Below are 22,066 nucleotides of genomic sequence, written 5' to 3'. Positions count from 1 at the left end.
GAATGGGATGCTGTTTCAGTGTCCCACCCGTGACAGCAAAAGGTACAAAAGTTTATTTTGTGATAAAACTAATTTATAGGTTATGTTTGTTTTATTGTGGGAGTATGTATTAGAGTATAACACACCTATCAGTAATAAAAATGCAGTTAATTAATGTAAACACCATGAAATTTTAATAATTCTTTTTCTGTCCCACCCGTGACAGTTTTCAACTTGTTTTACTGTTGTAGCTTGAGTTAGTGATTTCAGCAAGTGATTTCAGCTCTCTGCAGACAGGAGACAGATTCCTCATGTAACAATTCTTTATTCTGGCAAACAAGACTGAGGGACTGAGGAGAGGGGAACTAGCTAGAAAGGGATACATTTTGGAGGGAACAATCTCAAGCAATCACAAAGCTGCCTTTTGGTGGAAACCAATAAGACTAAGGAGCCAAATGCAGCTGCTTGAATGAATCAATAGTAGCTGTTCCTTCTGGAACATAAAGGCAGTTACCGTTACTTTACCCTAGTACGAATACATACAGTAATACAGATAATATAACCTTTGAATCAATACACAAAATGGGAAAGACTACATCTGCAGAACGTATGAGAAAGCTGCGTGAAAAACTAAAACAAGATAAAAACAAATGTGAAAGCTTCAAAGAAAAGGAGAGGGTCAGAGATAAGAATAGGCGAGAAAAGTTGGTAAAGAATTTGTCTGCAAAATCACTTATGGAATACAGACGGAAAGAAACTGAGCACAAAAGAAAGTACAGACAAAAGATAAAAGAAAAAAATCTAGGCCAATTGGCGACACTACTATTCCAGAGATTGGGTCATTTAAATGCCCACAATCTCTTGGAAAGGCTGTTACCAAAGTTAAAAGAGTGTTGCCATTAAGTCCACGGAAAAGAATAAAGAATAGCCATGTTACGAAAGCTTGTGTATGAGAGTTCACCTCAAGCGCCAAAACCACTACAGTGGTACCTCGGGTTACGAACGCGATCCGTTCCGGGTCGCAGTTCGTAACCCGAAAAGTTCGTAACCCGAAAAGGGCCCAAACCGCCTTTTGCGCATGCGCGCGCGGCAAAATACTTCCCGGTTTGCGAAGTTCACAACCCGAGGTACGACTGTATATGATAAAAGCCCTAAACAGAACACCAAAAGTTCTATTATTTCACAAGATAATATCTCAAAGGTCCATGAGTTTTATAATTCAGATGATATTAGCAGGCAGGCACCAGGATTTAAGGATGTCAAATCTATTAAAGATCCGACAAGTGGAAAAAGAATCAAAATCCAAAAGCGGCATATGAATATGACAGTCCAAGAGGCCTATGCCTTATTTAAGATTGCATAGCTGCCAAGTTATCCCTTTTTTTAAGGGATTTTCCCTTATGCTGAATAGGCTTCCTCGCGAGAAAAGGGAAAACTTGGCAGCTATGAGATTGATAATCCAACAGTTGAAATCAGCAAATCAAAATCAAGAAAATATTTTTTTAATAGATTTTAATTTTAGTACAGTGGAACCTCGGTTTACGAACACAATTGGTTCCAGAAGTCTGTTCATAAACCGAAGTGTTCGTAAACCGAAGTGAACTTTCCCATTGAAAGTAATGGGAAGTTGATTAATCCGTTCTAGACGAGGAAAAACACCCCCTAGAACGGATTAACCGCTTTGCTCCGATGCCTTCGCGGAGGCCGGGGAGCGTTTCCGCGACTGGGCTGCAGCCGCGAAAGCGGTCCCGGCCTCCGCAAAGGCATCGGAGCAAAGCCCCAGCCTCCGGAAGGCATCGGAGCCGGGACTTCGCTCTGATGCCTTTGCGGAGGCCGGGGACCGCTTTCGCGGCTCCCCGGCCTCCGCAAAGGCATCGGAGCGAAGTCCCGGCTCCGATGCTTTCCGGAGGCCGGGGAGCGTTTCCGCGACTGGGCTGTGCAGCCGCGAAAGCAGTCCCCGGAACGTTCCCCGGCCTCCGGAAGGCATCGGAGCCGGGACTTCGCTCCGATGCCTTTGCGGAGGCCGGGGAGCCGCGAAAGCGGTCCCCGGCCTCCGCAAAGGCATCAGAGCGAAGTCCCGGCTCCGATGCCTTTGCGGAGGCCGGGGAGCACTTTCGTGACTGCAGCCCAGTCACGGAAACGCTCCCCGGCCTCCGCAAATGCATCGGAGCGAAGCCCAGCCTCCCCGAAGGTATCTGACGCTCCGATGCCTTTGGGGAGGTTTGGCCTTTTCCCCCGATGTCTTCGGGGAGGCCGGGCCTTCGCTGCGGGCCTCCAGGAGGCATCGGAGCGAAGGCCCGGCCTCCCCGAAGGCATCGGACGCTCAGTAGACCTCCGGCACCTCGGTTTACTAACTTCCGGGTTAGGATAGTTCGTAAACCGAAAGTTCGTAAACCGAGGTACCACTGTAAATACAACATTATACTTTGTAGGCTATGGTAGATAGTAAGTATAGTAATAGCAAAAGGTTTTTTGTAATTATTCCATTTTTAACAACCTTAATTGTATGTTAAATCAAGTGTATGCCAGACGCGTCCCACCCGTGACATTTCATTGTCCCACCCGTGACAGCATTTTTTCCTTAATTTTGTATCATTAAATTTCTTAACCTGAATTTCTGATTGCATAGTTGTAACCAATAAACATTGATTTAAACAAATATGCTGAGTTTATAATTGATTCACCTCCCAACTCACAGAGTTTTTCCATAAATCAAACTTATCTCAAGCCCCATGTCCTTTTTTTGTCCCACCCGTGACAATACTTTAACATTTAATAAAATTGTCAAAAATATCCATAAAAATAATAAAAAATTAGTAAAATGTTCAGTATCTTATTAAGAACATAGTTCAAATTTTGGTTGTTAATTTTTATGTATATTTACATTCTTACACATGTGTGAATACCAAAAAACATGGTCCAAGTGTCCCACCCGTGACAATGGAATGGCCCAGGTGTAATGGCCAGAGGTTAGTCTTGGTTCAGAAAAAGCTTTGGTTTTAGACAGCAATCCTAAATATCCTAGGCTACTTCCAAGTAAGTTCCCACAGGAATCAACAGAGCTGCTAAATCAACATTGCCTTTCGTGTTCGGGTGTGTGTGCATTAGTACGGCTTTCAAAATAGGCACCTTTAGAGCACAGCGTACAATCCCAAAGGCCCTGATAAGACTTGAGTTTCCAATACAATGCTTGCTAGGAGAGCATTTCTCTTAACAGTGACCTTTAAATGTTAACTGCCTGTGTAACAAAAAAGGGAAAAAAGTTGTTTTTATATTGAAGAGAAGACATTTTCTGATACGGAGCAGGGAGGTCGGTGGTGAATGCTTCAAGAATATTTTATTGCTGCACCAAGCATAAGATTCCAACTAAATTTCACTCTTATTGTTATCATTATTTATTAAATTCATATGCCGCCCTTCATCTGAAGATCACAGGGTGGTTTACAGTACAATAGCATAAAATACACAACTTAATAACAAAATAAAACCACACACACAAATACACACACACATACCAGACACACAGGGGTTTGGACTAGATCATTCTCAGTTCCATTCCAACTCTTCAATTCTGTGATTCTATGAAAAGGTAATAGATTGTTTAATCAGCCAAAGGCCTGAGAGAAAAGGAACGTTTTTGGCAGGTGTCTAAAGATATAAAATGAAGGTGCCAGGCAAGCCTCCATGGGGAAAACCTTCTACAAATTCCACCCTCCCCTCCTCAATGCTACATATTCCATTATCACTCACCCTGCCTTTCACTGGCTTTAGCCTCTACTGGTGCAGAGAGATCTCAGTTATGTTTCAGCATATTTTTTCTCACCAGTGTGCAAAGGAATTTCCTATCCTGCCCAATAGGCCTAATTCACGGATAGGATTGCTCTGCTCAGATACACCCTTGCCCTCTCGTACTTGGGTACATCACTGGGTCAACTTCATAATATTAGGCAGTGTTCTCCAAATCTCTGGCAACTGAAGTACTGTACACATTAGTTCTAATTTATAGTTGGATTTGTAATTAGAATCTGAAAAAGTCATGGCAAGTCCCAACCCTGTGACTCATGCAGAGATGCAATGGGCATCCTCCCATGAGTTGGGTGGGGGTCAATTTCAGGTCATTTATGCTGCATGAGACAAAAGAACAAGATCCCTCCCCACCCAATTCCATTTACAGAAACTTACTGGTTTAAAAGTTGACTTTTGCTTCAATACTGGTAATGAGACAGTCTTCTATCACACCTGAGGGCAGCGGGCTAGTTTGCAGAGCAGGTCAAGGGACGCACAGCCTCTACCCACCAACACATCACTGCCATTCCCTGCCTCCCAAACATCTGCTGTCTGAAGTGACTGTCTCAGTACCTAATGGTAGAGCTGTTCCTGCTCCTACCTATTCTTAAAGAGCTACTTGAGAGTTTTTGCTGTTTGTTATTTGGTGGGGAATCGATCACCCATGACCACCCCAAAACAGTTTGCTGGTTGAGACAGAACAACAAATGCTCCCTTGCAAGGCAAGCTATGTATTAGTACCTAAGGCCAGTCAAGTTATTTTTGCATCCAAGGCAGAAAATCTCACAATCACCCAGCGGCAGAGGAAGCCACTTGGACGCCTGGGACGGCATGCCCAGGGGCGGGGCAAACTGCCCATAGGGGCAGGGCAAGGGTGAAGTGAGACACCCATAGGGGTGGGGCGCACTGCGGGGCCTCCGGAGTCTGCCTGCCTCCTCCCACTCAGCCACCCTACACCTGGGGGGGAGGCAGTAGGCAGCCCGTTTGGGCTGCACAGACCCTGCTCGCGCCCAAGCCACCGCGTCTCTCCCAGTAGAGATGCATGGCTCGGGTGTGCTGCAGGCCCTACGGTGAGTGCCACCCGGCATTTTGTCACCCCTCCCCAGTGGTGACACCCGGGGCGACCTGCACCCACCAGACCTCCCTTCCTCCGCCCCTGCAATCACCTCTTTCCATTCCTTGGCTGAAAAAAGGAAACAACAAAGGTAAATTAAACCACTAAAATTGTGCTGTGGTTTCAGGACAGTCTAATAAGTTATCTGAGGCAGGTGCCTTACTTTGCCTAATGGTAGGGCCAACATGGGAAATTTCCTTATACAGAATCAGATCATCTTGCTTGTATGCACTGACCAGCTGCAGCTCTCCAGGGTTTCAGACAGGAGTCTTTTTCTAGCCCTGTCTGGAGTTGCTGGAAACTGCACCTGGGACCGTTTACATGCAAAACGTGCTTTATCACTGAACTACAGCTCCTCCTCATCCCTTGGCTGCTGCGCCACTGCAGCACCAGTAATGTCCCTTTGCTGCAGTTGTTCCACAGCTCAACTGACTGAATGATCTAGTTGTAAAAGATGTGACAGAATCACTTGCTTCAAATACAGGTTGGTTAGAAGTAGGCAAGGCCAGAGGAGTGGATATTGCAGAGGAAGAATGGGTAACCTTCTTCAGTAACTGGGTGCTTTAGGGCCACAGAAACCATAAACTCTTTCTTTCTTTCTCAAATGTCCCCCTTCCTCTTGCTGCTGAAACATAGCTTAGGAGTTATCGATTCAGATATGAGTAAATAAAATCCTATTGTGACTCAGGAAGACTCAGGCTGCAGTTCACAAAGCAGAGTGAGTGGTTCTTGCTTTGGGATTTAGATAAGCAGAAGATACACCATGGTAGCGCATTGTGGGGTGCATTTAAACTGAAAATTTAGCAGTTCCCCCTTTTTGCAAAGAATGCCAGCAACAACAAGGCCAACAACACCAGGCACGAATAAATGTCCCGGAAGCAAAAGCTTTATTTCTATTTATTTATTATAAAAGCAGCAACAGCACACAAAAATTAGACAGTTAATACTTAAATGCCACTATTAAGAGGAGTGTGTACCATCAGGAGCATAGCAGTGCCAGGAACACCGCCCGCACATATGAAGATATGAGACATAGGGCCACCTCTCTCTGACCAAGGAAAACTATGAGAACTGCACGCAAACTATACCTTTAAAAGCACATTATTTTGCTCAAAGAACCCTGAGCACTGTAGTTTACCCCTCAAAGAGTTACAGTTCCCATCAACCTTTAATAAGCAATGGGACCCATAAATTTTTGAGGAGAGAAATGTGCCTCAGATGTACTTTAAAGGTATAGAGTATATGCAGCCTAGGAAGCATAGCTGTCAAGTTCTCCCTTTTCTTAAGGGAAATTCCCTTGTGCTGAATAGGCTTCCTCGCGAGAAAAGGGAAAACTTGACAGCTATGCTAGGAAGTAACATTTAGACTGCAAATGTTTACACATTTACTTTGGAGTAAGTCCCATTGAAGTTGATGGAGTTAATTGTTGAGCTTTTGGGGGGGGAATCTCCCCCCCCCCCGACACTAAGCATTTCTCACAGACTAAAACTTACAGAGATGGAATTTACCAGTAATTCTCACCTAGGTTGTGTACACAGCATACATTTAAAACACATGCCTTCCCCAAAAGGGCAGGGAAGGGTGCAGGGAAATGTACCTCTGTGAAGGGGAAGCTACAGTTCCCAGGCCTCTTCGGGGGAAGCCATGTCCTTTAAATATATGGTGTATGCACAGCCCAATAAGACACTGTTTTCTTAAGTCAGGGTTGGTTAAATATTGTAGATATGAGCATAATATACGTCCATAGATTGCATCGTCGGCCAACCAATAGAGCTTCAGGACAGTTACTTTAAACTAAGTTGATATTCCTGTTGCATGTGCCCCCATTCTAATCATGCTTAGTGTGTGCTGGGTAGCTGGAACCATCTTTCAGATTTTCCACAATGGTGACGATAGATCAGAGGCACTGGACTCGACTCCATCAGAGCTCTGTTGCTGCTCACTGCTATCACCACAACCAAATATACCAGCTAGGGAGACCCACCAGAGGACATTTTGCCAAGGGAATACTCAGACCTGGAGCCAGGCTTGGATATTTTCAGATTATACCAAAGATTTGTCGAACCTCTTTTGGGGTGGGGGGGGGAGTCATGCAGTATTTTGGAAGTGAATTTAAAACAGATGGACAAAGCAACAGGAAGGATGAGCCAGGGACATGCCAGATGGACATGGACATATTTGAAGGCTTGGGTGAAGGCTGGTCTCCTACCAGGAGGTAAAAATCAATGCAGCTTATCCTAAAGCAAATTTCAATGATTAATCTTAATGAATACATTGTTTTTTTGCATGGGGAAAATACAACGCGGCCATATGAGGTGGCACCATGCTGTTTTCTTTGTACACTAAAGGCTGATTCAGTCAGGGAACATTGTGGCTTGTTTTTGTTCACAGTTGTATAAACTGTTTTGGGGTGAAAAGCTGCATGAGAAATATATGCAGTGCTATATGTGCAAGCCAGTTAAATAGCAAGTAACATGGTGTGCCAGACTACAAATACTTGAAGTGTAGTATTCTAGTACTAGCCGAGTCTGATTAAGGTTACTGCAACAATAATGAGGAAGGATATGCATGGGAAGCTCATTGACAAAACTCAGCAGGTAGCAGACCTTACTTAATTAACCACTTATTATTTTCATCAAGCCATGTCATTCCAGCTTAGTGTGCTTTGTACAAGCCTGAAAATAAAGACTGAAAAACAGAATTTGCACTTGATTTCAAGTCTTCATTTCTCAAGGCTCATATAAACAGTGACCAGTGGGAGGTATGGAAAGTCATGGGTTCCCCATCCCTCATCTTGCAGCAGCTGTGAACCATGACAGCTAAATGGAGCCTACATTGAAGAGATAACACAGTACTTGCCATGCCTTGAGGCATTGGCACTTACTGCAGATCCCCAAAGCCAAGCTGCCATAGCCTTCCAGAATTGAGATGTCAGATGCCCGTGAGCCTGAACCAAGGACCTCAAGCCTAAGTCCAGGGAAGGTCATTTCCCCCTGCTGTATTTCAAACTGAATTGGGACAGTGCTGTTCACATCAGAGAGGGAGCAAGGATGTATTCACCAAACGTGAATGCCTTTTTGGTTTCCCCACAACTGCAACATGCAAACACACACACAAACACAAACACAAAACTGCTATTCATGATGCTGCCATTTGTGCACAATGGCGGTCTCAAACATTCCCATTACAGTGGTACCTTGGTTTAAGAACAGCTTAGTTTATGAACAACTTGGATTAAAAATGCTGCAAACCCGGAAGTAGGTGTTTTGGTTTGTGAACTTTGCCTTGGAATTTGAACATGTTCCACTTCCTGTTGAGTGTGTTCCATTTGTAAATTGAGTTCCCAGTTGCTATGGGAAAGCACGCCTTGGTTTAATAACACTTTGGTTTAAGAACAGACTTCCGGAACGGATTAAGTTTGTAAACCAAGGTACCATTGTACTCTGCATCCAGTTTTCTAGCTGGATTGAAGCTGATTTGAGGAAAGCACATCAAACAGCAGTATGTGTCAAGAAACTACTGGATCAATATGGATTGCAGCTAACTCCATGAGAATGTGGCTTCAAAAACTAGCAGTGGATGTAGAATAAGTAGTAATGTGAACATACCTTGAGTCTTCTGTTATTTGGGCTGGTTATTCCTAGTTCCTTCCACCTTTACTCATATGATTTATTTTCTAAAAAATAAAAGGGAAGGATGTTGCTTTTGTGTCTTCTTGTGGACTTCCTAGAACCATATATTTGGTCATTGATAGAAAAAGGATAGTGGGCTAGATGCACTTTTGGGCTGATCTAGAAGGACTCTTCTTACGTTAGTGGAAAGATTCAGGAGCTGTCATATCTGAAAAATGGTAGCAGAAATTAATAAGAGAGCTCACTCTGACTTTCTAATTTTGTAAGGACATGTGATTCAAATAATTCATATCTTCACCGCCAAACTGAATGACAACCAAACCAGAGTTTTGCTTTGATGGGCTGCAGGTGCCAAAGAATGGCTTTTGATAAACCGACTATACTCATCATTTGCAAGCAGGGAATCAGGAGGACATCTGGAATTTTACAATCACCTGCGCCATGCATGCCTCTTGAAAATTATAGGTATTGTTTTGTGCTTCCCATTTCTCCCAGTGATGATTCTAACAGCTGTATTTTTCAGCTGAAGAGAAAAGACTAGATATAAAATGGAGTGTGCAGGTTGAGCAAGCAAACAACCATGCGGTTTTTAAAGCAGCATTGGTTTCTGCTCCAGCAAAGCAACATAATTAACTTGCAGTCCACACCAAGATTCCCCCTTGACATCCACTGGCAAAACTCAGATAAAACACATGTTAAGTTGTTCATAATATATTATTAAATGACCATTTTTATGTGAAGAAAAAAAGCAGCCGTGGCACCCCAGTTTTAGGTGCATCCACCAGCTACCGGTGATCCAATGCCATGAAGCAATCTGTCAAACTATTAAAGTCTAAAGATTACCTCTTCACTTGACACAACATGGTGGTATTCCCATTGAAGCATCATTTGACTTTTCAATCTATTGTAGACGGACAACATCACATGCAGGATGCTGTCCATTGCAATTTTTTTTAGGGGGAGAAGGGAAGCAACTTTAATAATGACAATCTGTCCCTGGTTGCTTTGAAATATAGCCCAGTTTTTAATAGATAAGCTTGGATTATGAACCTCCCATGCCACAGAAGAGATGAATATTTCCAACAGATGCCTGCCATTTCTTTAAGACATGGGGATTTGAGTTACAGATGGTGACAAGAGGCTGAGAATTCAAAACACCCGAACCACATACAAGTTGATATGTGAGAAAAATATTTTGGAGAACAAAATGATTCTGTGGTTTAATTATCTTGAAAATTATGCTGCTGTCCTCCAAAACTGCATAGTCTGCCCTGTTGTTTCACGATTTGTTGTCTTGGCTATGGTCCCTTTACAGTTCATAGACTTGTGGAACTGGAAGGCTGTGCACTCTAAGGGCATAATCCATAACTCTGCTGTGCTACCCTCTCAACATCATCAAAGTTGGCCCATTACCATCAGTACGTGTATGTGAGATTTAGAGCAAGGAGTGGGGAAATGTTTTCAGCTCCCACATACCAAAAGGGAGGGGAGGAATGAATTCACTGTGGGTTAAACCACTGAGCCTAGGGCTTGCCGATCAGAAGGTTGGCGGTTCGAATCCCTGCAACGGGGTGAGCTCCCGTTGCTCGGTCCCAGCTCCCGCCCACCTAGCAGTTCAAAAGCATGTCAAAGTACAAGTAGATAAATAGGTACCGCTACAGTGGGAAGGTAAACGGCGTTTCCGTGTGTTGCTCTGGTTCGCCAGAAGCAGCTTTGTCATGCTGGCCACATGACCTGGAAGCTGTACACCAGCTCCCTTGGCCAATAATGCAAGATGAGCGCCACAACCCCAGAGTCAGTCACGACTGGACCTAATGGTCAGGAGTCCCTTTACCTTTACCATAGGCTAGTTTCTGTATACATCCCTCTCTAGCCTGCCTGCATCAGGCAAGGAACAGTCAAAAGTTAAGAGTTCAGGGACATAGTCCAGCCAGGCAAGAACAATAAAAGAGGGTGTGAAGCCAGACTTGCGATAGGGTATGTCCTGATAATGAGAGGGTGAGTCTGGGGAGAGTCTGAAGGGCCCTATAGAGAGACGGTGGAGCCACATTTGGCCCCTGGGCCTAAGGTTTCCCATACTTGGTCTAGGATACTGCATGGAATCCTGCATGGATCCTAGATGGAAACCATTACAAAACCAGTCTTGTAAGCCAGGTGGGGTAAGACTTCTCCAGGACCAAGGAAGGAAATGTTCACAAAAATTATGGATTTCACCCCCTCCTTGTTTAGATTACAGATGATCCAGCTGGTATATTGTAGGCAGGCATGTCAGGTTAACTCACAGTTCTTAGATTATTAGGATTGCTATTTGGTTGTTGTGAAGGAATCTGGGTTCGGACAAAAAACTATTACCGTAATTGTGGCCAGAAAGACTGGTTAAAGCCCTTAATGGTTAGAGGCTAAGGGTGCTAGGCTGGTTCTTTGATCACATCCACACAGTATTTAAAAGACTCTTAAACCACTTTTAACAGTCATGGATAATCCTGGGAATTGTAGTTTGTTACAGGGCACTGGGAACTGTAGCTGTATGAGGTCAGCACCCTTAACAAACTACAGTTCTCAGGTTTATTTGGGAGAAGACCAAGTGCATTAAATGTGCTTTAACCTTAGCTGGAATTTTACTTTACTCCACTCTTTAGTTGTATGATTTTGCTCTACTGCACATTTATGCTGTGTGCTGTTATGCTTATTTGTTGCTTTTAATACTGCATTCATATGTTGTGTGAATGGTTTTATTCACACTGAAGGTGTCAAATAAGTGTGTGTGTGTGTGTAATGCAATCTGAAGAAAAATCACTGACTCTGCGGTACCCATTTTTGCAGTGCCCTTTTTGACTTCTCCAGGACTGCTGTTGGGAAATCTGCGTTGAGGATCATGGCCTTTAAATCTCCTTCAAGCAGACTTAGTGGCTGGAGTTACAAGTGTTTAAAATCTATGGAAGTGCATTTGACTGTTGAGGGCTTGACAATGCTTATGTGAGAAAATCTGCTGAACTACATTAGTCTCATGTGTCAGAATGGCGCAGCTGCTTATCTTGGAAGGCTTTTCAGAATTTGCACTAGATATTTCAGAAAGCCTGTCTCAATGTTACAGCTAATGGCAATGTTTGAAACCTCTTAGCATGATGCATATGGAGGAGCGGGACGGCGGGGGATGTAATTCCATCTGAGGGCTCTGGTGACATTAAACGGCTTGAGCTTCACTTGAGTGGTCGGTGATATCGCTACCTAGATGGAATTTCACCCTCATTCTGCACAGTTGGCAGAAGATGCTATGTGGCGTGGGTGCTATACTTTGCTTTCTCTCTTTCACTCTCTTTTTGAGGACATTACGGTCCACAAATAATAACATATTGGAGATCCCGAGTCACAAGGTGGCTAGGCTGGCCTCGACCAGGACCAGGGCCTTCTCAGTACTGGCCCCGACCTGGTGGAACGCTCTGTCCCAGGAGACTAGGGCCCTGCGGGATTTGTCATCTTTTCGTAGGGCCTGCAAGACAGAGCTGTTTCGTTTGGCCTTCGGACTGACGCAGTCTGACCCCACGGTTACCCTCCCCTAAGGTTTTATTTATAATGGTTTTATCTTATTCGTAGATTTTTAATTTTAAAATTGAATTTTAACATTGTATTATTCTGTTGTTTTAACTGAAATGTTTCTTTTATATTTGTGTTGATATTATTTGTTGTTAGCCGCCCTGAGCCCGGTCTTGACTGGGAAGGGCGGGGTATAAATAAAAATTATTATTATTATTATTATTTTTGCTGGCTTGGCAATATCCCTAATTTGCACAAAACTTTTTAAAAAGCTACCCTTAACTCATATTTATATATACATATGTTGTTGGGTTTTTTTTTAAAAAAAAACCCCATCAATGTGCTGCAGCTGACTGCAACTCTTCGCACGCTTGCCTGGGAGCAGTGATGGCTGGTGCCCATTGAGATGGGTAGGGCAGAAGCAGGAAGATCAACAGTAGGTGGCGCCAGAGCCAATTACAGGCAGGGCCAACTATGGTATAATTTAGGTTTGTACACATCTTCCTACCTGCTGAGTTTTGCAAGGGGCAACACTGAGACTAAGTGGGGCGGGGAGCTGATATCCAGGGCCAACCCTTGGGCTGGTTGCAGGGCCGTCTCAAGCAGGTCGGGCGCCCTGGCGCTGTGATGCGGAGATCACTCCGGCGCCCCCGCCCTGGTGGGCGGGCGCAGCGCACAGCATGGCTTCCTCGCGGCTTTGCCGTGTAGCGCCCCCCCACCGGCCTGCCGCCCCACGCAACCGGGACTACCCCTAGAGCCGGGCCTGGCTGGTTGTAACTAAGAAGGCAGGCAGGTGGGGGCTGGGTGAGGGTAGACAGAGGTTGGTGGGGCAGCACTTCCTAGCCCCATTATTTGGTTAGAATTGTGTGTGTGTGTTTATTTCCCACATTTTTCTTCAAGGAGCTTAGGGTGGCTCACATGGGTCTCCTCTTCCTCATTTAATGCCCGCAACACCTGTGTGAGGTAGGTTTGGCTGACAGGCAGTGACTGGCCCAAGGTCGCCTGGTGAGCTTCCCGGCCAAGTGGGAAGCCAAATTCTGACCTTCCTGGTCCTAGTCTGACACTCTAACCACTGCACCACACTTTTGTTGCCCCCCCCAAGAGATTTACCATTCAAAAACAGAACATTAAAAACCAAGTGTGATGGTCTGCAGGGGGTGCCTTGGGAAGAATGGCCTCTACGTTAGCTATTCCTTTAAGAAGGCCCAATCCACCTCTACAGGAGCCAGGGCTGCCTGCAACTCAGCCAGCCTAGCCAAGGGATGGCTACCTCTGCAAACTGTGCACTAGTTTGGTTGGCATAATAAAGACGTTGCCCTGCTTTTGTATTGTATTTTATGGGCCAACATGGCTACTGTTTCAGTGTTGTTTTGTTAGGAGACACTGCTGCAGTGTGATCTTTCAGGAAGATACAAGTGTTTCGGGAGATGGGGTGGAAGCCAACTAGGTTTTACTCAGAGTAAATCCATTGAAATTATGGCGCATGATTAACTTAAATACATTAATTTGAATGGGTCTGCTCTGAGTTGAAACTTAGTTGGACATGACCCAGTTTGCAAATTGTTGGCATCATCAGAAAGAAGTCTTCTCTTGTTCTTTCTTTTTTTAAGTAGAAATGCAAAGCAGGTTAAAAGAACTTCTGTGTTCAAACTATTTTGGAAACAGAGGTTTCATAGAAGAAGTGTTCCCAAGTCACAAGACAAAAATGAAATGTTTATGCCTCCAAAATGTATTGGAAGAACCATATATAGCAACTACTGGATTGTTTATGAACTAGCCAATTTTATACTTAAACAGATGACATCAACTTTTAAACATGCGTCATAAAAATACGTGCTCATCCTCTCACAGTCTCGCTTCAGAACATAGATGTAGAAATGCCTTGCTCACTAATACCCAACAGCAAGTCTTACACATATTCTAAATGTCTGTCCATGAAAATTTTCAGCCTAAGGGAGAATTCCCACATAATTCGAGCATCATCAGTCCTAATATTGTGAGTCATCTCAGATCCTTGCTATTTAACCTCAAAGGCTACATTTGCACCATATATTTAAAGCACTCTTATACAACAGCAGCTATGGCTTCTCCTAAAGAATTATGGGAACTGCAGTTTGTTAAGGGTGCTGAGAGGGAGACCACTTCTCCCCTCCCAGAGCTATAATTCACAAAGTAGTTTAACAATAAATCTCTCTTCATAGGGAACTTTGCGAATCGTAGTTCTGTGAATTGTAGCTCAAGTCCATTTCCAACACACATTCTGGATTCCAGGATGTCTGAAACTTAAATCTGGCAAGTTCTGGCAACTCCCAATTCAAGGCATCTTTGATGCAAGTGGTACCATCTTTTGGAAGTGAGTGAAGCAGGACTGTAATACCCATTTTGCACCAGCATGAAGTGATAATGAACCAGGGACCTTCTGTATGCAAAGCAGTCTCCCAAAGCAAGGGGGAAGCAAAGAAAGGAAGAAAAGTGAGGGTGCTTAGAATTCCCGTGAAAATAGAAATTTTGCTTATTACTTCGTGATGTTTCAGTTGGTCCTAATAAAGCTTTCATGTTACAGTTTTCCAATTTCCCCCACTATTGTACCAACACAGCTGCCTGCAATGTTTGTCAAATTGTAGTAATCCTCATGGCAATTATTGTGTTCATATGATGGTTGTTATTTTGTTAACATAGTAAACGCAGCACAATCCTGGTCCTTTTGAAATCTGCTCTTGTATGTTTGAATCCACCATTCAGGTGGAGTTAGAAAATGAATTTATAACTTGTTGGCCCACCCTTTGGCATACTTTATTTCAAATTGGAAACTTTTCCTGAGAGGATTAAAGACAGGTACTTCGCCTTGTGGAAGGTGGTTAATAAATAACAACAGAAATTAATGTCCTTTCCAAGGCACCCAATGTGAATGCTTTTTTGTACAGTTTCTGAAATGGCAGTAAAGCATGTTATGTTTATTCAAACACTCAATGGAAATAATTTAAAAACACTCCCCCCCCCCCAAAAAAACCCCCCAGCTTCACAGGATAAAATTTACATTTGCTACCGGTAGTATAAAATCAGCTTGAGAAAACATTTTATGATAAATCTTTGCTTATATTTTCACCTGTGAATATTTCTTTTTCACTCTCAGAACTGAGCTCACACCAAAACCCCATTCCTGATTTCCCCCAGGTTTCAGCTCAAACCAAGTTTCGTAGCAGTCTTTGTCAACCTGGTGCCTTCCAGATGTGTGCCAGCCCTAGCACATTCTTTATTAATTGCATTCATATACCGGTAGCACCTTCCTTCCAAGTAGCTCCAGCTGGGAGCAGACATTTTTGAGCCTGGCGCTTTCCAGCGCTGGGTGCAGGCAGCACTCGGTATCCTTTCGTTTCCGAAGTAGCGCAGTCCGATCCTATGTCCATTGCCTCGCAAGTTAAAACCCCACCGCACTCAGCGGATTTCACTCCGTCCGCAGAGCCTGGCGGGGGCGAGCTCCGGGGAATCTCTCCGGCGCCCAGGATCGCGCGCGGGGGAGCCCCTGCACGGTGGCAGCCGCCGCTTTGATTGGACGCGTCGCGCGCCGTCCCGCCCCTCGCCCTCGGGAGAAACTGCGGCAGCGGCCGCGTGTGCGATTCGCTCCCCCCGCCCGCCCCGCGAGTGAGCGAGTGGGAGGCGGCAGCGGGCGCAAAAGCAGGTGGAACTCGGAGCCGCCGCTCCAAAGCGTCGACTCCGAAGCAGGAGAGGACAGCGCAGCGCGCCCGGCTCCACGCTCGCCAACCCAGCCGCTCATCGCGCAACGCAGCGGACTGCCCTCGCTCCCCTCCCCGCCTGTGAGAGGCGCTTATGTAAAAGGACCAGAGGCAATTAAAGAGCAGGGCGGGCAGCTCCGAGGACGCCGAAGAGCTTGGGTGCCGCCGCGAAACCAGAGGCTGCTTTGCGCGCGCCGCCGCCACAGCTCGGAAGCTCCTCCACACACACAAACACACACACCGCGAGGGAACTGAGGAGAAAGCTCTCCCCGGGGCGGCCGTATGTGCGAAGTCGGGACGCGCCCTCCGCTCCCCGCCGGCGACCGAGGCGGCGGAGAGACTCCCCCGGCCAGCGCGCTGTCGCCGCCGGGCTGCGTGGCCGGCGACAAGTGCCGAGAGATGGGGTGAGTCCGGGCGCGAGCGACGGAGTGTGGGGGCGACACTTTCCCGCCTCGAAATTCGCGCCTTTTTGGAAAGGGCGCGCGCGGGGGGGTGCTCCTTGTGAGGAAGGGGCCTGGGGCCCCCCGCGGAGGAGCCGCTCGAACTTCGGCGCGGTTCTCCGGCGCCGCCTGGCCACTTTCTCTCGGCGCGCCCTAGGCTCCTTTCCCTTTCAGAAAGGAGTCCTGCGGGCTGAGCTCGACGGGATAAAGTCCTGAATTATGCGAGATTTAAGCCTCCTGGAAAACAGTGGGGGTTACTTCTGAGTAAATAGGTACAGGTTCTGGCTTGAATGCTTCTAGATCTCCTGCTCCTTTCGCGGGGAAATGTGCAGAGGATGTCCAGCCTTGGTCCTTGTAGGATTTTCTGCCTGGCAGTCGTGTCAGAAGTAAAAAGTCTCATAGACTTCAGCAGGGCTTGCATCCAGATGGGTGTGCTTTAAGGCGGCCACTTTGCTTTGGGAGGGCTAAAAAGGAAGCCGATGCCTTGCATAAAGGGGAGGGGTGGAAGGGTCGTGTGACTCAAGAGCTGGACTATACTGTATTTAAATTAAACATAATCTCAGATTCAGATCCTCCGGTTGTGTCAGGGTCAAGCCAAGCAGGGGCTGTCAGCCTTAGGCTGATCTTGGCTGTTCATAAGAGCAATATTTTGAAAGTTATTGAAATCTGCTAGGCATTCTGCGTGATAGAAATCTAGAGACAAGCCCTGCCTGCAGGGATGCGAACAGGAAGGGAACAGGTCCAGACAGCACACTGACTTGGCAAGACTGGTGCAGGTGGCAGCTTTACAACCCCCTCCCCCCCCAATTGTTACCTCATTTTTGCAACATATTTCCCACACCTTCCAATCTAATACTACAGCACTAAAGGTGAAATATTATACTTGTACTTGCTTACCTTTGGGTAAAGCCTGTTTCGCTCATTGAGTCCATGTGCTCTCTAAGGCGCCAATTCTTTGCATGTATACCTGGAATAAACTCCGCTGAATGCAATTGGACTACTTACTTCTGAATAAACCTGCATGGGATTGGGTTATGGGGACAGGAACTGGCAGGTATGGTCAGGAATGGCTCCCAAAAAGCTGCACTGTGCAATCCAGGAGATGCACCTTCCAGAATCTCTTGCACCATTGCAAAGATGCTGCTGCATTTGTACAACTGTGTGTCAACCATGGGATGCAATTCCAGATGTCATGAAGAAGGGCCATAGCTCAGGGGTAGACTATGTGTTTTGCATGCAGAAGATCCCAGGTTCAATCCCTGGTACCTCCAGGAAGGGCGCAGAATTTCTCCTGCCTTAGTTTTTGGAGAGCTGTTGCCAGTCAATGTAGACCAGTAAGTAATCTTCAACCTTTTCAGACTCAGGACCCACCTTTAACCAGACATGGATTTGGGTACCCATTTCTTAAACTTTTAAGAAAGTTTAAACTTTTAAGAAAGGTGCTGCTGTGATGCACCTTGGATCAAATCGTTCCCAGCCCACCAGTTGAAGGCCAGTGGTGCAGCCAATGCTGAGCTAGGTGGGTCTGACTGGTAAAAGGTATCTGATTGCACACTAGTGTTCTCCATGGTGTAGCGAAGAGTCCCAAGGGCTCTCCTATTGCATGCTGCTTCATGTCTGCCCCTAAAAATAAAAATATTGCTGTCCAAAGCAAGTGCTTGAGATGTTTCTCTAGGGTAAAGTGTAGCTTGCATATGAGTTTTACAAAAGTTAGGCACTCACAAAACACTTCTTTCAGCCTGCTTGTAATCACACAAATGTTGGGATTGTACTGATGGCTTGGAGGTTGCGTGGATGAAACACCCCTCCCATTTTACAGATTTCCTGCTGGTTACCAGGATGTGACTTTTGCTCATTATGGGCAACCAGGAGAGTTGCCTTTTGCAAGTTCTATAGTGTGCTCACTGTTTTGTTGGGATGTGTGTACTCGATGCAATTTGACAGGCAACTTTCAACATCTGTTTTGATTGCCACCAATCTGACTTGCACCTTGATCATTTACCTTCAACTGTCATTTGCCTGCAAATAAGCACCGCGGACTTCCATTGAATTTTCCTTCAAGTGAGCGTGCTGAGGATGAATGCTTTCCATGGTCACATTTTCGCATGTTGCATTCTAGTATTGGGGAGTGAGATGTATTCTGACTGGGGGCAATAAGACAACCAGGCAGCAGTCAAGTTTTTGCCCCTCCCCTCCCAAATCTGAACATGTGCCATTTGGGTTATAGGTCAGGTCACCAAGTAACAAGCTGCTGTACCGGTAGTTGTGCCTTTAAAAGCAGACTGATGAACAGTCTTTGGCAATTGAAGCTTTCTAAGGCACAAGCATTTGCCATGTTCAGACTTCCTTGAAAGTGGGTGTAATATGCTGCTGGAGGATACAAGCTGTGTGTTGCTCTGCACAAATTTATTATTAAGGCATGGGGGTGAGGTGGGGCCAGTGTGGATTGTACTGGTTTGAGAATTACAGAACAGGTTGGATCGCCTGCTAATGACTGTTGACCAAGTCGCTGTTAAAGCATAGCTACAGGGGCTGGTTGAGGAGTTGGCCACCATAACAGTGATCTACCCAGAACTACCCAGTGAGTTATTTATATTACTCTATGGTAAATAATTTGTGGCTTGCAGACAATGTGATGGGAGGGAGATGCCTGGTTTAAGGCATACAGCATAGTACAATATCCCCAACAGGTAGAGTTACCAGTGTGTTTACTGGCTCTTGATTCTGCACCTTGGACTGCTCCCTGACACTTGTTAATGCTTATTTGCCTGTCGTGAAAAGTTTTACTGCTGGATTTCTGTAGACTTAGCAGCTTCAAAAAGGTATAGGAAGTCCCAAGATGTTGCCTTGGTACGTTTACAACCTCAAATGCTTTTTTGGGAGATGCGCTTTTCAGGTGAATATTGGCAATAGTGAATTTAGGCCAGTAAAACCACTTTCCCTGGGCACAGCCTGGATAGGAGCTGGCACCAAAATTCCTGAAACGTATTGACACGTACTAAAATCATGTAACGTTTTGTTTTCCACCTGAAATAATTACACGTTTCCGAGTTAGTAAGTAAAATTTAAAAAAGCCAGGCATTTGATTTATCAGAGATTTGATGAGGGTGCAGGCAGAGTAGTATTGTAGCATTTTCATGGTCTCAGCATTTGCAGCCTAACTCAGTGCAGCACATTCAATAGCTGAAGGAGTTGGAAGAGTTAACTAAAAGCATGGGGGACTGAATTTAAGATTTCAGCAGTGGTACCTTTTAAAAGTCCATCACTACTGTTGCTAATAATAATTTTAAAAAGCATCCCTTCAAAAAGCTGAGCATGGTGTACATACCGTGTTTCTCATATTATAAGACATGTCTTATATTTATTTTTTCCTCAAAAAACACACTATGGCTTATTTTCAAGGGATGTCTTATTTTTTTCCTCCTCCTCCTGCCGCAGCCGGCATTGCTGCTGCGCCTATCACTATGTCTTATTTTCGGGGTATGTCTTATATTCATTGAATGCTTAAAAATCCTGCTATGGCTTATTTTATGGGTATGTCTTAAAATATGAGAAACAGGGTAGCCTCCCCTCATTTTATATCACCCTCATTTTATCCTCACAACAGCCCTGTGAGGTAGGTTAGACAAAGAAATCTCCTCCATCTTACTCTGCTACTCTAACCACTAACATCACAGTAGCTCTTTCTGCAGATTGCTCAGTTGCTTACCATAGTGATTAGGCCAGGAGTAATTTGTGCTATAACTGCTTTACCTATGTATGTTTAAACTTGGATACATTTTGCAGGGGAACAGAAGTGGGTGTTTTCCTTAGGCACTGGTGGACTATTTCGAACTTTGAATTGAAGGACAAAAGTCAAGGACAATAGGTGGTGCAAGTCTGGCAGCTAAGAGATTTCTAAATTCTCCCTGATAAAGAGGAAATAACGGCTGCTATCTGCCTTTGACAGGGAGTTATGTAAAGGAAGGTGTGAAGTGAGTGACCAAGTTAGAAGGCCACAGCTTCATTTAAAATTATTTTTAAAATCAGTTTCATACATACAATGTCTGGCAAAAGAGAAAATTAGCATGTTGTCAATTATCAAGGAAATAGGAATAACTCTTCCATAGTTTTCTTTGTGTGACTACTTAACGCCAAGAATTCTGCAACCTGTATAGGTGATGCAAATTGGAGTATGTTACACAGTGTTTTTATTCTTTAAAAAATATTTGCCTCATTTTACTTCTTGTTCTGGTTTGAGGTGGGGCAGGGAGCAATACAGTACAGTGGTACCTCGGTTTAAGAACAGCCCTATTTATGAATTATTCGGTTTAAGAACTCCACAAAACTGGAAGCAGTGTTCTGGTTTGCGAACTTTACCTTGGACCAAACTGCGGGAGGCAGTGGAAGACAGGAGTGCCTGGCGTACTCTGGTCCATAGGGTCACGAAGAGTTGGACATGACTAAACAACAACAACAAAGAACGGAAGCCGAATGGTGGAAGGGCACCAGCGGTGGGAGGCCTTATTAGGGAAAGTGCACCTTGGTTTAAGAATGGATTTGGTTTAAGAACGGACTTCTGGAACGGATTAAGTTGGTAAACCGAGGTACCACTGTATGTTGAAACTCCACCCCAACCACTGGAAACCTTTCTGACTGTTGAGATCTGAGCCAGCATTGCCCACAAACCTTTAAGCACATTTTCAAAGTCATGAGGACTAGCAGTTTGATTTCCCTCTCCCAAAAGGAATTCCCAGATTCTTGGGACTTTGTTTCTACACTCAGCACTAGCTTCTGAGCTTTCTCAACATTCCTGCAGAATTCTAGCATGTATGATGTTTAGCTTACTGCTCTAATAGGAAGCTGCCTCACACCCTATCAGATTTATTTGGCCGTCTAGCCCAGAATTATCTCCTCTGATGGGTCTCAGGAAGATTTTCCCCCATCAGCTGCTACTTGATTCTCCCTGTCATCTTTGTTTCAATGGATTTTGATAACAGCTGGTTCTGGAGAGCCACCATCAGCCACAGCAGAGAGTACCAGACAAGATGGACAAATAATCAGTTCCTGGGATAAGGCAGTTTTCTGTGTTCCAAACTGGAGATGCCAGGGATTGAATGTTAGACTTTCTGCAAGCAAACCATATGCTCTCCTGCTGAGCTATGTTCCCTACCAATAGGGGAAAAAAGACTTGCCATTTCCAGTGCCTGTAAGGGTTCTTCTCTATCCTTAAGATTTCAATTATCACTGTGTACCAAATATTTCTTTGAAGAGTAGTCTTGAATTCTCTAAGGTACACTGACCAGTTTTTTCAGGTTACTCCTGTTAATTCAGTACAATTATTTTAGAGTACCTAATCTTAAGGCTGTAGCCTCAGGTGCCTTGGGCCATTAACTTATTGCATGCCAAAGGGAATGTTAGGAACCTCTTTAACTTTCTCATTGGTAAGCATATGAAGGAAAAGTAGCTTTTGACATGCACAAGCTTTTAAGACTTGGGTTCTTGCTAAGCAAAACGCCTCCCATGACATTGATATTAAGCTGAATGAATGTCATTTTGCACAAGGTGGGTAGGCAGCCTTTAAAAATAAAATGTTTGACTTCATTAGCCCATTTTATGAGTTGAATTACTAGAACCTATTAGCCCAAAGTGTAAATGTGAAATGTCACAAGGTGACAAACCCTTCAAGTATTTGAAGTGATGTCAAAGCTAGGGATTTATTTTCAACTTCTTTATATTTTCATCAGCGAAATTGCGTTTATTTTTGTTTTTCAGCTGTTTTATAGGAATACTGTCTGCTTGCATAAGCAACTTGATTTAGGCTTTGCAACTCTCCTAGTATTTTTAGCTTGAGTTTCTTAGAAGTGT

General features: G+C 44.7%; 1 protein-coding gene across 1 annotated transcript in view; it reads left to right on the top strand.

The window, feature by feature from the left end:
* Positions 1-15,715: 15,715 nt before the first annotated feature.
* Positions 15,716-22,066, top strand: part of HOMER2 (homer scaffold protein 2) — an 81,795-nt gene continuing 75,444 nt past the window's right edge. The window contains exon 1 of the mRNA XM_035130786.2: positions 15,716-16,183. Coding sequence (XP_034986677.1) covers positions 16,062-16,183 — 122 coding nt within the window. The 5' untranslated portion in view covers positions 15,716-16,061. The remainder of the gene's footprint in view (positions 16,184-22,066) is intronic.

The sequence above is a fragment of the Zootoca vivipara genome, chromosome 14 (genome assembly GCF_963506605.1).
Source record: "Zootoca vivipara chromosome 14, rZooViv1.1, whole genome shotgun sequence".
In the NCBI taxonomy this organism is placed as follows: domain Eukaryota; kingdom Metazoa; phylum Chordata; class Lepidosauria; order Squamata; family Lacertidae; genus Zootoca; species Zootoca vivipara.
The sequence above is the reverse complement of the archived record's forward strand: the minus strand, read 5'-3'. Positions and strand labels throughout refer to the sequence as shown.